Here is a 17,899-nt window from a genome sequence, read left to right as displayed (position 1 = left end):
CTTGGTTAATGCTCTGACAGTTCTACCATGGGACGAGACTTTCTACAAACCATCCCTTCTGTTAATCCTGCAGGCTCCGTTTCGGCACCAGTACCACAGGAATCGGCACGTTCTAGCATGTCCATTCTATTGGCATAGCTAGATCTGTTTCATGCCTCCTGAGCCAATCTCTGCACAGATAACATCAGTGCCATGCCACTTGGCATCAACTGTTACTAGGGCCCAGGAAGCCTGCATGAAGACCTCAACTCCATCAGTATCTGCACTGATTGCTTTACCATTCTGTCAGAGCTAGCTTTTGACTCGAACCCCTGTCTTTGCTTTAGTACTGGAGTAGTCTATGCTGACTGTTTTTTTGCGTAGCCACCAAGTTTGGTATCCGTTCTGGTGTCGTGGACGCTGAGGTCTTTGGTCCCATGTATTTCAGTGGATGACATGATGCAGAAAGCTGCACCTTACGCTTTGTACCAGTTTTTCTAAGTTATGGTTTGTGTCCTATGATACCACTGGGGTAGAAACCTTGCGCCAAATATCTGAAACTTCCTCAGGACCAGAGGCACTGTAGGCTAGCACTGGTAAGATGTGGATGTCACTCTTCCCATTTCCATTGAAGTTTGGATGAAGACTCCCATTACAGCCGTCCAGAAGACGTGCAAGAGGAAGCACCTAACCCCCCCCCCCTTGTAGTTTACGACTTCCGATTCAGATCTGGGTGAAGGTGGGGTCCACAAAGCCCCTCTTTGAAGATCCTTCCTTCAGTGAGATACTAGAAACGAAGAGAAGAGATCCCTGCCCACTGATCCCATATCTCCCTTGAGGAGCAGATCTTACAGAAGTCTTATAACTCTTCTCCCTCAGCTACATGGGAGGTACCTCCCACAGAAACTTGTAGGCATGGTCTCTGCTGAGGTTTGGAAATGGATGTAACAGAGCCCATCCCCATAAAACCAGACAGGATCTTCCACAAAGACTGGCCCTGTTGAAATGAAGGGCCTCTTGAACAATACCTATCCTGGCACTATCCATACCCCTTAGGAGGAAGTATATGTTTATCCACTACATTTACAATATAAATTGCATAATCTGATTTCAGAGCAAAATTTGCAGAAAGGCAGCAGAAAATCAGAAACTGCCAGCTGGAGAGCTCTAGTCTGAATTGGAACACCAGGTGGCCACCATGAGTACCATTTCATCCCACTCCTTGTGTTCATTGCATACTGCCATAGATGAGCAGCTATAGCTGCATGGATGAGGTCTAACCATGAGGAGACAAGTCTGGTTGCAGCTTACAGATTTCCTAAACCCCTTCAAAACTGCTTTTGCCAGTGCCTCCTTTGGCAGTTCACTATTTGGGGAACAATTTAAAGAGGGATGTATGTGAGCCAGAAGTAAAGATTCTGCTGCTGGGATCAAGTTTGTTCCACAAAGGACCTTCATGGGAATTGGAAATGTGCCAGGAACTTATGGTTTCACTGATCACAACAACCCCATCACAACAGCAGCAGAACAAAGTCTCTCCAGGCAGAGGGGAATATATGTGGATGCCACGGTAGGAGAGGTGGTCCCAGTAACCTTTTGGGGCTTTCACCCCCGTGTCCCCTGAAAGTTTGCCTGACTGTTCCTCTTTGGAGGCAGTCAGGGTAAGTCTTTCCTTGCGCATTCCAGCATGGATGGCCATTGCAATGGTCTCCTGGGTAAGGAGAATTGTATCCATAAGCTGCTACTTTTGCTTTTTTGACAAAGCCCACAATCCATTTTTCCCAACCTACCCCAGTATCCCGCAGATAACCGGAAAGTGGCATGTAAAGTTCAACTCGTCTTTCAAAAAATTGCAATCCAACAGGTTCCACCAGACCAGAGAGGATTTGGATTTTGCTCCAGAACCTTATTACCCAAAAAGACCAAAAAAAGCAAGCTGATCCTAGATCGAAGTCTGCTCAAACTGTAAAGGAGAATTTTCCAGATGGTCACAGTGCAGTCAGTTCTGCCTTGACTACAGGCAGTAGACTGAGTTTTCTGGATCTCCAAGATCCTTGCATCCATATAAAAATGGACGAAACAAACATAAAGATGTTTTGGCTTCTGTTCATAGGTTAGTAGTAAGCTAACTGCCCTTGCGAGCCATTTTAAGCCTAGCCAATTATCCCTTGTGAGACTCAAACCCTGCACCTTGTGTTTGCAAGGCAAACACCTTAACCATTAGGCCACCCTCCCAACCCTAGGTAGGAGACAATTCTCATTTGTTCAAAACATTGCCTTTTGGTCTCTACTATCTCCAGGGTGTTGACAAAGTGCATGGTCCAAGTTGCGACTCACATGCGACTCTTCTGTGCATGTATCTTTCCGTACCTAGGTGAATGGCTCCTAGTGGCAGCATTTGACAGACTAGAAGTAGCAAAGCAATGTTTGCTTCAACTGCACCATTATTTCCCAAAGACAGGTAAACATAGAAATTGCACCTTGAGCACTCTCTATCTTGTTTTCATTGGATGTCTCCTAGATTTCTTCAGGTAATTGGCAGTTCTTACACAGAGGTGGCTTCACTACTGCAGCAAGATCAACTGCCAGCATTTCAAGTTTTGAAGGTTTCTTTGCCTCATGTTGGTATCAGTTCTGGTAGTTCCCAACCCCAGATTCTGTACGAGAATCCTGCAATTGACTCTGCTTGTTCAGTGGGATCAGTCATCCCTCCATTTGCCAGAAGTTCAGACTTTCATACAGTCCAGTGGAGCTTAGCTTGTTGGTTGGATCCAAGCCGCATTGCCAAAGGATCCACTTTTTCAAAATCCATGCAGTTTGGAGCTGTTAACATGGATGTGGCTGTCCTTGCGGCTATCATGTGGACAAGATGATTCAAGATTTGTAGACTACAGAGTCCGCCATAGTGCATTTTGGTGTACTCCAGCAGAGTCATCCTCTTAGCACTACCGACATTTCAGGAAAAGCACCCTCTGCTTGCAATCTTCATGCAGTAAGACCACATGGTTGTGTGGTACTTGAACAAGCAAGGAATAACCAGATATTGCCCCATGTGCAGAGAAGCAGTAAATATATGGGAATAGGCTTTGACCGCGTGATGTTTCTGATGGCAATGCATATACCTGGGTCTTCCAGCATGATTGCAGGCAGGCTCAGTAGGCATATCCTGCAGCCCCACCCCCAGTGGTCCCTGGATATCAGGGTAGCTTGAGAACCAGGGAGATTGCTGACACTGTAGTGTAGAATGGGTGGGGGTGCTGTACGAGTGTGTCCTTCACATGGCTAGTTAAATCGAGGCCCCATCTGCATCTGTTGGTGGTAGCTCAGGTGGATAGAAGATCCATGGCACCTATTTAAAGGATCCCTGGCCATATTTTCCTGTTAGTACAAGTATCGCATCAGGTCTGCCCTGAAAAGAGGCTACTAGTCTAGTGGGATTAACACTGTTAACAAGGGATAGATAAAGTAAATACTCAAAAAGTAAATACTCAAAGTGGGGGGGATTCCTTGCTGTGACTCTTTTTCTTTTGCTTCACCATTCAGTACAAATCCCCCCAGTTCTACAGCATAGTTCCCCAGGAGGGATAGTCAACTAAGCACGTCTGCTCCCACAGCTGTCCACCAGGCCTCCTGTATGGCTATTCCCCCCTGCCTTTCTTATACCAAGTGTAGTCTAGAAAGCCAGGTATTGCAAGGCTCCTCACATTCTCGTAGCCTCCTCCTGGCTTCGCCAGATTTGTTTCCCCTTGCTGTGGCCTCACCTAAAGGAGACAATTCTCCTTTGGGTTCCTGTCTGATAACTCAACCATCCAGTCTGCCTCTCTTAGATGTTGTCCCTTCATTTAATCGCTTGGTTTCTCCAGTTCCAGTAATGGTCAGGAACTCTGTTCCCTCCTTATGTGGTTGCGATAATTATGGCTTCTTGGAGAGCTTAAGCTTGGAAAATGTGCAGGGTTAAATGGAAGTTTTTGGAGTGGGTTTCAGAAGTCATTTTCACCCATTTCTGCATCTTTGGATCAGGTATTTACTTTTGGTAACTTTTACTTTAAACAATTTACAAAGTTCTTTCATCTCTTCACCAGTATTTGGTTAACTGAAAACATGCTGTAAGTTGCAGTCATGCAAAAGTTATCAACTTTATACTTCCGACATCCAGCTAACAGTTCTGGTAAATTCTTCAGCAGGTAGGTCCATATTGTCTTTGTATTAAGTCGTAATATTTTCATTCCATCCTCTCCAGTTACTGGTCAAGCCATCCCTACTTGAGCCTTCTCACTGTTTATTTCTTCCTCCAAAAAGCACTTAACTTCTCATCAGGTTTGCTATTATGACAAGCATGCCATTTTAATGTAATTTTAATGTCAAAATCACTTGAAATACAATTTTATGAAGTGGAACTACTAGTACAGATATCCACCCATATGAAACACCACTAAATCTCCTGAAGATCTGCAGTTTTAGCTGCAGGGAAAGTGAGGACTGCATCAATATTTGTACCCGTTCTGTAATGCTTAAGGAGTTGAAGTGAGCATATATCCCTTAATCCATATCCATTCTAATGGTGGAGTGGACACTGTTCTAAACCATTGCTAATGGGGTGATTTGTGTGACTGCAGTCTGTACAGGCTTGAATACTTTGAGCAGGAGGATGCTGATGTGAACACAGCCCCTCGATCTAGACTAGAGGCCAGGCCTGCTTTTTCTGACCAAATCCCTTTTAATGCAGACTTTGGAGATATGAACACTGCACCTTAATTTAGACTTGGGCAGTGTAATGTGGGCACATACCTTGATTCATGCTTGTGGCAGTGCATGTGTTGGCACAGCACTGTAATCCAGGCTTTGTATGGAGGAGGATAGTGTGGTGTTCAGCCTCTTAACCCAGATGTTTGAGATACTGTATTGGCACAACTCCTCAGACCAAGGGATGATGTGGCACAGCTCCTTAACTGGGCTTGGGAGGATGGCTTGCTCAGCTTAATTAATTTCTGATTGCTTCGTAAAGTTAATATGCACATGCAACATGTTTTTTCCCTCAAGTAGGTGGTGCTGCATGTGGATGCACACCATGTCTGTTTGTGCCACATCAGAGGTTTTACCATCATGAGGAAAGATTAAATTCTTGGTGCATCTGCTGTCCGACTCTTGGGGTAAAACAGATTAGTCCTACTTTGGAAGTCAGCACTTGTGTGCAGTTTCAAGTGTGTTCTGGATAAGTCTGGCTAATGTTGTGAATACTTATGAGCGCAGCATCTTAATCCAGACTTGTTAGGGCTGCGGATGTGAATACAGCTTCTTATTCCTGGGATGCTGTGTTGCAGGCATTGGCATGTCTCCCTTAATCCAACCCTGGAGATGCACACTTTTTTTGTAGTTTTAATGCACACTAGCATGCCCAGGGATTGATCTGTTGGCCCTAAAATTGTGGATGCTGATGGGGACCTAGAAGTTGAAGCTTGGCTTTATTACTGTTTTGTGGATTTAGACCTTTTTGGTTCTGAGAAATGCCTTCTTGAGCAAAAACCCTTTCATGTCACTGTGGGCATTGATTGTAAACCCAGGCTTTGGTGTTGTGAATCTGTACTCTTGGCCCTTTATAATACATTTTGTGACAGCAGTGGGTCTTTGACCCCGATCTTGGAATTGTATTATGTTTATAACTATATTTTGCATTTTTTCTGTGTAGGACTTTGCAATTAATGCAATAGGGAACACTCATGAACACTGGAAGGCGCTAGTAGGAAAGGAACATGGAACAGAAATCTGCTGGTAAGTGCAGCCACGTGTAGAATTACAGGTACTATTTAATATTCAGTATTGTATCCTATAATACTTTCCAAGATGTTTCAGTAATGTGTCATTTTAAAAATATACTAGCATGTGGGTCATACTTATTAAAACATGCACTGATCAGAATAATATTGTCTTGATATAATCTCCATTATAAAGTTATTTTTTTGCCAGTTGACTAGCCCATCTGTGGGCTCCTTCTACAGATGTGACCCAGAAGAGAAGAGCTTTCATTGCAACTGCTTTCGCCACTGCCGTCTATATGGTTTTGTATTGCTCTGTCTTGACATATATGATTGTTGAAGTACAATGTGAGGAGCATAATGCACAGGTGGTACAATTATAAATTACAATAATGTAGTATTCCACAAGCTGGGCTAAACACTGCAGCATTAATATTTCAGTGGAGTCTGCTGCTACTGAATCTAAAAGGCTACTTTAAGTTTGTTTTTACAAGAGAGTTTTTCAGGTGTGTGTGTTGCACAGATGCACAATATTAAACTCAAAATATTGAAACCTTTGTAATGGGCTGCTTCCCTCCACACCCCCTGCTAATTTTATATGCCATCTCTGGGATCGCACAGTGGAGGAAGGACAAAATCCCCTATCCAACATTGAGATTTCAAACAAATGAATAGAATGTGTTTGTGCATGGGGGTGTGTGCTGTGTGTCCGAGGGGCATGGTGCGCTTGGAGTGTGGCCATTAGTCTGCACTATTGTACCAGTCATATGCATCTTGCTCCCCTACTTGTTTCCAGGCCTTTTCCCCACATCATCAAAACTATTGGTATACTCTAATCTGTGCCCAGCATACCTGGACTTTAACCGCTGTGAAAAAGTGATTCCTTTACTCCACATCTTCCTACACCCTCCACTGTTCTGATAGTTCTTACCATTGTGCCATTTTTTCTTCCATTGTCTACTTGCAAAAGTCTTCATGTCCCTATTCTTTTGACCCATTGCCTTTGATAAATTTGCATTGCTTGTTGACTTTTTTATATGGTTCCCAGAAATGGTCCAGGTACTACACGTAGGTATCATTTGAGTGGGAAGCATCACCTTTCTGTTGATCCTATTCCTCTAACTGTATTGAGCACCATACCATGTTGATCATATTTATTTTAATAGTGAGTGATAGCAAAAATGTGTTGGTTTACCAGGGTGTAATAAGAAAATATATTCATTATCCATGCTAAAGATGGTACGTAGGAGATGGAAGTTGATAAAAGGTTTCCTTTATAGAGTAACGAGTATTAAATATTTTTCCATGAAACATGTATCATCTTTGCACACTTCAATATACTTGGTTTTACCAGTAGGTCTGTATATGGAGCTTGTTTTGTTGACTTTGTTCATAGGTTTTAAGAATAGGAAAAGGACCAACTCCAGAAGATGCCTCTATTGGGTGGTCTTAAGATGATCTAACCAGTTGAATGAACTTTTCCAATGCATAGCCTTTTCAGCCTAGGCTCCATGGGCAAGTCTGTTGCACTGTCAATTTAGAGTAACCAGTCCTCCATCATTTAATGGAATGTAGAAGTAAACTGGAGTATCTTGCAACTTTTTAATGAGTACAGGGGGAGCTTGCAAACTCCTTGGATAGCAGCTAGAGGTCAGGCTTGAACCCGGGACCTTGGAGCTCTGAGATTTGTAACTTAATCACTGGATCACTATTCTATCCAGTGGTGCATACTTTGAGCTGCCATGAGCATCCCTGCCCTTACAAAAACAGGCTAAATGTCTGTCTAGGACTGAGTACAGAAGTCTAGGTTACCGTTTGTTTTGAAGTCTGCTTTAAGGATATTTATACAGCCTGTAAGGGGTTGTACTTTGTTAGCTAGCCAGCCTGGTCAGTGAGCTGGTCTACTGGCCCTTTTCAGTTCCGATCAGGGTGCAGCTAATTGATGTTCAAGAAATACATTACAAGAGAATAAGCTTAATAAAAGTGTTAAAACAGTTTTGTAAAATCTGAGTTTAGTAGAAATATATGGAATCTATGATTATGAAACACTATACATGGAGAGTGTAGCTCTGCATCAAAGTGCATTAATAGTTTCATTTGTCTAGATTAATACAAGTTTCCCTATTGTCAGTTATATCATTGGGTGCTGGTGTATCAGCTTTTGTTTCAAAAGTAGGTGCAGTGTGCTTTTGGCATGTGTGCCTGTATAGTGCCGTCAAATTCAGGAAATGATTGTTTAGATCTGGGTACGTGGTTCCAGGTGGCTTGTCCTGTCTGAGAAGGATTCACTAGTTATTGTCTTGAAGGAGGGTCTCTTTACGGTAGTGTTTTTGATATGTCTAAGAGATTTGGTTCTCCTACTAGGTAATTTCTCTCTGAAGGTACTCAGTATCCTGAGTTTAGGATTTTGTAAAGTAGTGAACCAAAAAGGAGTGTGTCATGACTGGGAACAGGCAACCGTTTGGTTTTCTGTAACATGCAGCAGTGATGCATGCATTTGGTTTGCTAGGAGGGTAACAGGTCGAATGGAGACATAATTGGGAAGTGGTATTCTAGCTTGGGAATGACAGTATTCTTAGCAGTTCTGAGCATGGGAGTAATGATGTGGGATGGGTCTGTAGCAGAGTTTTAGTTGGGATAGTACTTTACCGGTAAGTTACATTGGGGCTTATGGTAGTATTATTTTACCTTTTAGAAGTATTTGTGGCAGGATGTGGAGTTAAGGGGGAGATGAATAGCATGATACTAGTTTTATTGGAGTTGATAAGGAGTCAGTAGCCCATGTACATATTTAATTTTTCTTGAAGATTTAATTAAGGTTATCTGCTGTTTTTATTTTCTATGAGAGGAGTATCTTTTGTATACATGGCTAAATTGCAGTCAGTAAGGCGTACAGAGGATTTGTTTATGAAAAGTGAAGAACAAGAGGCCAAGTACTGATTCTTGAGGAATTCCAGTAAAGAATTGTACCTGAGCCGGAGAGGGAGTTGCTAACACATACCTGAAAGGATCAATTTTACAAGTAGTTCTTGAACTAGCTAATAGTAGTTTCACCAGAGTTAAGTTGTGTTAATTTGTTGCAAACTAGCCATATTTACAGAGCAGTTGAGGTATGTTTGCTGTAGAGCAGAATGATAAGTCCCTTTATAACTGAAACATTATTTTGTGAAATTCGATAACCACACTGCACTAAAGTTTACAGTTGTATTTAGTGGTTAGAGTAGTACAAGCAGTGCTTGTAATCTGCCTATATGGTGGCTTTGTGAGTAATGCAGCAGGCGTAGCTCTCGCGTTCACATTAAGAGGAAAGGAGCCTCTTATCACGCTTTTGCCAGGTTAGTTGATTTCACTAATATTTTCCAGCCATGGACACACAGCCTTAGTGGGAGTGCAGTCCAAAGTAGCAAGTACAAACAGTGGTGCTCTGTAACAAAATTTTAAATTATTATAGCAACAGTAAAATTATCAGCAGTGTAAAATTAACACAAAGTATTAAGTGGTGGCTATAATAAATGAAGGTCTTGGCTGTAGAATTTTAGTATCTTAAGAGGGCCACTGTAACAGTGAGTCATGCTTTGTTTTTATCTTTGTGTGTATTAGTTTCATCAGCTGTGCCTATATCCCCATGGAGGCCTATTGTGATCTTGTGCAAGAATTCACTGGTACTGTATTTTGATATGCAAGGTATTGCTGTATAACCCCCCATTGCTAGGAGCCTGCATTAGTTCTTGCTTTCACTACTCTCTGCATTAGAGCTATTGTGAATTTTTTTTTAACTTTTGCTTGTTTTTCTCCTGAGGTTTTCAGTTAGTTTGGAGGGACTGGTGCATAGTTAGACTGAATTCTAAGTTAATTTTCTATTGAGTAAGCATAGTGGTAGATTATGCCATGGGGTCATTACTCCGATGCTAATGGATGACTGTTAGCTGTACAGCATGGATATTGTACAGGTGCTGCTGTCCCTCTTTTCTTCTAGGCTGTGAAAGCTTAATTGCACAAGATTGGAAGTGCTCAGCACGTTGGTGCAGCAAGAAGAGCAAGGGGGGCATGGCTATAAAGAAAACAGATCCCCAAACGTCATTGGGGAAACTTATAGAGCAAAAAGAGTTAGGGGAATGCAGCTGTACTATAATGGAGAGCTCTGTCTGCATGCTGCACATCATTTAACAGCTGTTAACACGTGCTACAAGACACCCTGAACTAGAGAAAGCACAAGTGTTTATTTCCTGAAGATCTGTGGCAGGTTTATACATTTTATTCAGAAGACTGACTGCTAGGACTTTGCTTTGGTGTAGACTGACTTTCTGGTATGTAAGGACTGTAGTAATTCCTCTGACAAAATATTGCTACTTTGCCTGGATATAAAGGCAGGTATCATTTATTTTCTGCAATTTAGCAGACACTATACCATAACAGCTGTAAAGCGTATGCCTAAAATATCTTGTGAAAACGATAGGGGTCAAGTGTAAATTAAAGCACACAGACGCAAGGCTGGTAAGTATAACCGATCTTTGGAAGCTGAAGGCATAAGTAATGAATAGATACCCGATACTTTCATTGACACCAAGCACACAAGAAAAGACCTTGCAGCAGCAATAGCCTAACCCACAGTGCTCTGCAGACTGGCAACACCATCCTACAAGCAAATAAAAAAAATAATTTCAGAAAATGAACCAGATGTGATCCACGAGGCAGAGAAGTTGGGGTGGAGGCTAGGCCCAAACATCTCTCCAATAGGTATGAGGAATGATGGTTACAAAATAGTGGCTAAAGTACTGGCATGAGGAGGGTGTAGATCAGAGAGTGTGTATGTACCTTTAAGAAGCGTTTCCAGATGTAAACATGTGTATATGAGTACTGAGCACATTCAGGCAGCAGTGCCATTTTGAGAACAGTCAGTGTTAACATGTATGAGTGTGGTAGTCTGCTTATAAGTTTAAGTAGAAGTTACTGATGTGTTTGTGTGTAATAAAGCTGCTTGAGCAAAACCCACTGATCATCTGTTTTTATCCTGCCCAGATGAACGACATGGTGTCAGAACCGGGATTGAGTGCAACTTCAAGCCATGAGGTGCGGAGTTGAAGGTGAAGGCAGATTAAGCAGGTTGAGTGAAACGGAGCTCAGACAAACAAGGGCCAGAAATGAGCTAAAGGTAAAGAAAACTGCACAAATTATTTATTTGACAAAGGAAATGAAGCGGCACATTTATAAGGCACAAAACGCATTACTAATCAAACAAGTAGCACAAAACGTATTAAGCAAACGAAAGGCAGAAAATGCATCATTAAATGAAATGTTCGAAACTATATTTGATAAAACTAGTAAAACTATTTATATGTGGCTCAGAATTACCTTTCGTTTGCATAACGAGCATGCTTAAAGTTAAAACTGGCAAAAGAGATGTGTAATGGGCATAAGAGATTAAAAGGGCATAATGAGTACAATAAAAGGGGAAATTAATTAAGCTTAAAAATCAAGGCAACTTCATGTTTTTAGTAAAAGATGGTGTTTGGGCAAAAACTACTATTTTGCATTGACCAAAGCCATTCAAAGCCTAACTAGAGTTGTTTGAAGTATGTGTGTGCAAAGTGTTTGCAGAGTGCGTGCTTTATTGTGGTGCAATTATTTCAGAGTTGCTGTGTGCAGAGTACAGTTGTATTGCAAGGGGCAGTCAAAGTACAGCCATTTTTGAAAGTTTTCTTGTGCTGTGTGCATTTATTCGCAGAAAGCCACCATTTCAAAGTGTTTTTTACTCTGAGCTTCAGTTTATTTGCAAAGTACAGTCATTTCAAAATATTTCTTACAATAAGTACTTTCACAAAAGTACAGTGATTTCTTGTGCTACGGAGATTTATTTGGCAAAGTGCAGTTATTTCAAAGAGCTTGTTGTGCTATTGGGCAGTTACAAGTACTGGCACGAAGTTCTGGCATATATATTTGTGTGCATGTTCATACATAATTTCAAACACCTTCACTATTGTGTGTTGAGATGGCAGAGGTCGCAGACCAGGTCCACTTGTGTTTAACCATAATATAGCAGGGAATTGGAGAGTATTTGAGCAGGAATATGATATTTTCATACAAGTAGCTTTCTGACAAAAATGCATGTACAAGGGCATTAATTTTGCTTAATATAGCTGGGACAGAAGCTATTGAAAGACCACGTTCATTTGTGTATGCACCAGAAGTATATGCAGGAGAAGGGGAAAACTGTCAAACTGTGGTACCGGCTGAATCAGGGGAGAACCTTGACTGCCTAAAACGTAAATTTAGACAAATGTACAACCCCCAGACAAATGTTACATTAGAGAGGCACTTATTTTATACAAGAGACCAAAAGCCAGGTAAAACTTTTGCAGCTTGCATCACTGACTTGAGAAACAAGGCTAAAACGTGCATATTTGGTAACTTGAAAGATGAGTTAATAAAGGACAGGCTTGTGTTTGGTGTTAATAGTGCTGCAGTGGGAAAGATTTTGCTTCGTGACAGTGATTGAACGTTAAGCAAAGCTATAGAGATTTTTCAAATCCGTGAGCTCACAGAAAGGCACACAAGTATGCTTGCAAGTGATAAAAGCATGGTTTCAACAGCCTTTGGAGCAAACGTAGACAGCATGCAACACATGGCAAGCAGAAACAGGCCTAAGCACATAGGAGCAGCAACCCCTGTGGGTGTGGCAGGAAAAACCCATAGCTTTCTAGCAAGTTCCAGGACTAGCTCAGTGAAAAGAGCATGCACAGTACAGTAAGAGTGAATCAGCAAAACCAAAGTCAAGTCTTATTAACTGTTGTAATTGTGGTGCCAATCATGAGTTAGAGGTGCTTAGCATTTTGTCAGCAATGCTACAAGTGTAAAAAAAAATGGAATTATTTTCAAATATTTTGTAAATAGTCTCATTCAGTTAACAAAGGTCACTCAAAAAGCTAAGTCGATCATTTAGAGAGCTGCAACCCTACTTTCTATGTAGATGGTGCATCAGTGGTCGGTGAAAAGGTTAATGCGGTAGATTTGTTGGCAAAGAATGAAGTATTTTGCACTGTCATGATCAGTGGTCAACCCACAGTGATCAAAGTAGACACTGGTTCAAAGTGTAATGTAATGTCAGCCGAAACATTTGCTAAAGTGAGAGCTGGTGAACAATTTAATTTGGCAAATTGCACAAAGCTTATGGAGGTGAAGAGATTCAAATCGAAGGCTCAGTAGTGTTTTCATGCTATTCGGCTGGGAAAAGATACAGCTTGCAATTTTATGTAGTTAGAAGACCTGTGCAGTCATTATTGGGTCTCGGACAGTTTGAGGATGAAACTGCTTTCTTTTACCAAAGAAGTCCATCATATGAGCACGTCCCAGTTCCAGCTTCACTGACACTATTTTTTTCAGAGTAGGCTGATGGTTTTGATGACAAGCTAGGCAAACTTTTGGTTGTCTACTCCATGAAAGTAGACCCAGAGGTCAGTCCAGTGTTCAGACCAGCAAGTTCAATAGCTATGCAGGACAAAGTCAAGGTCCAGTTAGACAAAATGTTGCAGGTGTGATCTGTCCAGTCACAGGGCCAACTAAGTGGGTGTTTTCTATGGTAGCTGCTCACAAGAAAAATTCAGATGAAATCAGAGTATGCATTGACCCAAGAGTCTTGAATAAGGCATTAAACAGACCTAATAATCCTTATGCGTATAGTTGAGGAGATTGCAACCCTCATGCCAAATGCCACTTTTTTTCTGTCTTGGATGCAAAGAGTTCATTTTGGCAAGTAATGCTTTATCACAACTCTTCACTACTGACTACATTCAGTACCCCATTTGGTAGATGCATATTCCTCAGGATGCCTTTTGGAATAAATTCTGCCAGTGATTCAGCGTGCAATGTAGCAAATTTTTTCAGGCTTATCAGTGAGCAAGAGTTGATTTACTGGTTGGAGGCAGTGGCGAAGCAGAGCATGACAGAAACCTCAAGAAAGTTCTGGACAGCGCGTGTCAAGTGAATTTTAGAGCTCAACCCTCTGAAATGTATATTCAGACTACCAGACGTTACTTATGTATGCCATTAATTTACCAGTGCAGGCTTACAACCAGATCCTTCTAAACAAGCAGCCCTTCTTGATATGCCAGCTCCAGACAATGTCCAAGCTCTACAGCATTTTCTTGGTATGGTTAATTTGAGCAAATTTCTGACTTTAGTGAGTTATCAGTATCTTTGAGAGCGGACAGGCAAAAATGTTGCATGGTTAGAACAACACCAGAGAGCATTTGATAAACTCAAACAGCAAATTGCTAACCTGCCTACATTGAGATAGTATGCTGTCCACAAACCAGTAGATGTTCTTCATGTTTCACTGTTGCAGTCATTATATTTGGGTAATCTGCTGGCAGGTTGCCCTCAGTTGACCTCATTAACAAAGTCTTGGGTCCTGCATTGGTTGCTGTCCCTTCTTCCATGGCGTCAGGTCGTCAGGGGTATAAAAACATGCAGCCGGCGCCATTACATCAGTCTTTCTTGCTGCGCGGTGCCGGTGGGCCGAATCCTGAAATTTTCGTTTTCGAGTTTCAGAACCGAAGGTTCAACTAAAAAGCTAAGTACCCCGTTGAGGAAACTTTTTCTTGCTCCTTACTAATGTCAGTAAAAGTTAATTGCATTACTTGTGGGAAGCAAATACCACAAGGATTTTCATTTGTACTGTATTCCTTGCCTAGGCCCTGACCACAGCGTACCTTGCTGTCAGTTTTATGCTAGATTTAATCAACGCACTATTAAACGCCGGCATATTTTTGCTTCTAAATATTTTGGGTCACGATTTAACTATCCAAAAATGTTGTCCGTTAGCAATCCGGCTACCGGAATACCTAAAAAATGCAAAGAAAAAGAGACAGGTCATCTAGGTCCAAAACTGATGACGCTTCTAAGCCAGTCGCTAGTTATGCCGGTACTCTGAGGCACTTTCGTAGCCCCTGATACCCGCTACTTTTGATTCGCAGGCCTCTACTGAGACCCATTCAGAGTCCGGTATGCCGCGAGATGATTTAAGTATTGAACCCGCAGATGTCTCTACCTTAGATGGGTCCGGAGCCGCTGTGCAGGCACCGGCTTCTGAGGGTGTTTTCAGGCCTACAGATTTGTATATTAAACAGACGCCATCTTCAAAACTAAGGCCAAAATCTACATCTATGTGTAAAAAAAACGATGCATGGACCACATGTGCAGGCCCCTATGCCTAAAAAACAAATGATCAAAATGGCTGAAGATTTAATTACTCTGATCAGGGGTAGCCACCCCCTCCTAAGAGGCCTAGGCAAGACATTGGTTATGAATCTTCTGAACAGGATTCTATTTCTTCTGACTGTTCTAATGAACAGGATTTGTCTATACCTACTTATGAGAACTCTGATGTAGTAGATTCCATTCCTTCTGCTTCTTCCCCTGAGGATTTTTCTTTTGGGGAAACTTTACATACCTTAAGGGAACATTTCCACTGGGAAAGTCAGGATTTCTCTGAATCTAAGCAGAGACTTGGGGATTTTCTTCTTCCTCAGCATAGGCCTTTGGCTATACCCTCCTGTTCTAGACATTGTTGATTTTTCAGAATCTAGTATGGCTCCTGATTCTCTGCTTCCGGCTCCTTGTAAAGCAGACCGATACTACAGGGTTCATGACTCCCACAAATTCCTTTTCAAAAATCCTATTGCAGATCCTGAAACCATTTCTCAGGGTCCCAAGGGCATTAAGGTCTCTACTGCCCTTCAGATAGAGATGCCAGGGAGCTGGATAGATTGGGTAAGAAGGTTTACACGTCTGCAACCTTGGCAATCAGGGCTTTAAACTGTCAATTTCATATGCTTAAATAAACAGCAAATCATGGGACTGCTTAAACAAAAAATGATAATTTCTGACTATGTGGAAAATAAAGATTTACAAGATTTATTGCATTCAGCTGAACAAGTTGGAAAACATACTTTGCAATGTGGTTTTGATTCTTTGGAGGCCTCTTGCAGGGCTGCTGTAACTGGGTCTGTGCTAAGAAGGCATGCTTGGCTCAAAGAGCAAACTCTGCCTGATCATGTTAAAGCAAAATTGTTGGATGCTCCTTTACAACAGGACCGTCTCTTTGGTAATAAGGCTGAAGAAGTTTTAAAAAAGATGGAAGATGAAGCTAAATCTGTGCAAACTATGAAAGATTTCTTACAAGTGCAACCTCCAAGATTTAGTAGGCACTGGCCTACTAAGAATTGGTCCTTTCCAGTTCCTTCGAGAGCCATTCAAGTCAAAACCAGACATTCCAAAGGCTCCAGGTTTCAGTCACAAGGGACTTTTAGAACAAAACAATGGGGTGCCTCCACCTCCAAATCTGGAAACAACAAGGCACCTCCCTATGGTAAACAGTCTGAATGACTTCCCTCTACACTCACCAAGCACTTTTTGCCGCCCCTTTGGGGGGAAAACTGGCTCTTCATTCAAGAAACTGGCAGCTTATAATCCAGGACAAATGGGTTTTAAATATATTATCCCAGGGATACAGATTTAATTTCCACATGTTGCCAATCCCAAATGGATGGCCAGACCTGCCCCCAAATCAGTGGGCAGAGGCTCAGAAACAAGTAAGTATTGTCCCTCACGACCATGAGGGCTATTCAACCAGTACCAGAAGAGGAAAAAGGGACAAGGTTTCAATTCAAGACTATTCCTGGTACCCAGAAAAGACCAATCATGGCATCCAATTCTGGACTTCTAAACACATTTCTGGACATTGCAAAATTCAAGATGCTGACTCAGCAGTTACTTTCTATGCTAGGCAAAGATGCCTGGTTGGGTATCTAGAGAGGCTTACCTGCATATCCCAATCCGGGAATCTTGCAGAAGATACCTCCGCTTCATAGCAGGCTACTTGCATTACCAGTTCTCTGCACTGCCCTTTTGCGTATCTACTGCGCCCAGGGTCATCACAAAGTGCCTGGCTCCAGTAATTGCATATTGCAGGCTAAGAAATATTCAGATATATCCATACCTAGACTATTGTCTAATTCAGGCAGAAAACAAGGACATTCTTCTAAAGCATATGGCGTTTGTAAAAAGGGTTCTAACTTGTCTAGGGTACACCATAAAAGAAAAGAAATCACAACTGGTACCCTCTCAAAAATTACATTCCTGGGTGCAAGCTTGAATACAACTGCCCAGATGGCTTACCTTAAGCCAGAAAAGCAAATTCATTTGGTAACTTAGATCAAACAGGTGGCCACAAAAACCCTGCTATCTGCAAGACAAATTTTGCAAGCCTTGGGGTTCATGGCCTCCTGCATTCTTCTAATTCCATATGTAAGACTGCATATGAGGAAACTTCAGTGGTACTTAAAAAATCTATGGAGTCAGCATTGTCGCAGCCTGGAAACTGATTCCTATCGTACCTTGCCTGCAACTAGAGTTCCTATGGTGGGCAGAGGCCTGCCACCAAAACAAGGGACTGCCATTCACTCCACCCCCTGCCACCCAAACTCTTAACTACAGATGCATCAGACAATGCATGGGGGGGCTCATCTGGCAGGGAAGTGCATTCAGGGCGAATAGAGCCCAAATCAAATGCACCTTCATATCAATCAAAGAGATGCTAGCTGTACAGAATGCACTGACAGCCTTCAAGAACTACCTTCATCCAGAACAATTGATATAGACAACACCACAGTTATGTGGTACATAAACAAGCAGGGGGGTACACACACCTACCCCCTTTGCAGACTAGCCATGGCATTGTGGAACACTGCCTTGACCTACCAAACACAACTGCAAGCTCAATTCCTGCCAGGAAAGCTGAATACTCTGGCAGATGAACTAAGCAGAAATCTCATGGACCCACACAAATGGAAACTGGAACCACGGATTTTCAACATGTTGACTCTCAAATGGGGGGGGTCCAGACATAGATCTTTTTGACTCACCCCAGAACTATCAGTTGGACAAATTCTGCACAAGAACTCCTCACAAAAAAGCCTGGAAAGTGGATGCTCCATCATTCAGCTGGAAAAACCTATCAGTCTATGCTTTTCCCCCTCTTCCTCTGCTCTCCAAAGCTCTACTAAAAGTCAAACAGGACAAACCAAAAATTATTCTGATTGCTCCACACTGCCCTCACCAACACTGGTACCCACCCCTGCGCAATGTCACACATTCCACCATGGCACCTG

General features: G+C 42.1%; 1 protein-coding gene across 1 annotated transcript in view; it reads left to right on the top strand.

Moving 5' to 3' along the window:
* PPA1 (inorganic pyrophosphatase 1) overlaps positions 1–17,899 on the top strand; it is a 316,559-nt gene that overhangs the window by 161,430 nt on the left and 137,230 nt on the right. The window contains exon 8 of the mRNA XM_044056626.1: positions 5,666–5,748. Within this exon, the coding sequence (XP_043912561.1) occupies positions 5,666–5,748 (83 nt within the window). The remainder of the gene's footprint in view (positions 1–5,665; positions 5,749–17,899) is intronic.

The sequence above is a fragment of the Protopterus annectens genome, chromosome 14.part0 (assembly GCF_019279795.1).
Source record: "Protopterus annectens isolate FY-2018-M chromosome 14.part0, PAN1.0, whole genome shotgun sequence".
Lineage (NCBI taxonomy): Eukaryota > Metazoa > Chordata > Ceratodontiformes > Protopteridae > Protopterus > Protopterus annectens.
Note: the sequence above shows the minus strand (reverse complement) of the source record. Positions and strands in the feature narration are given on the sequence as shown.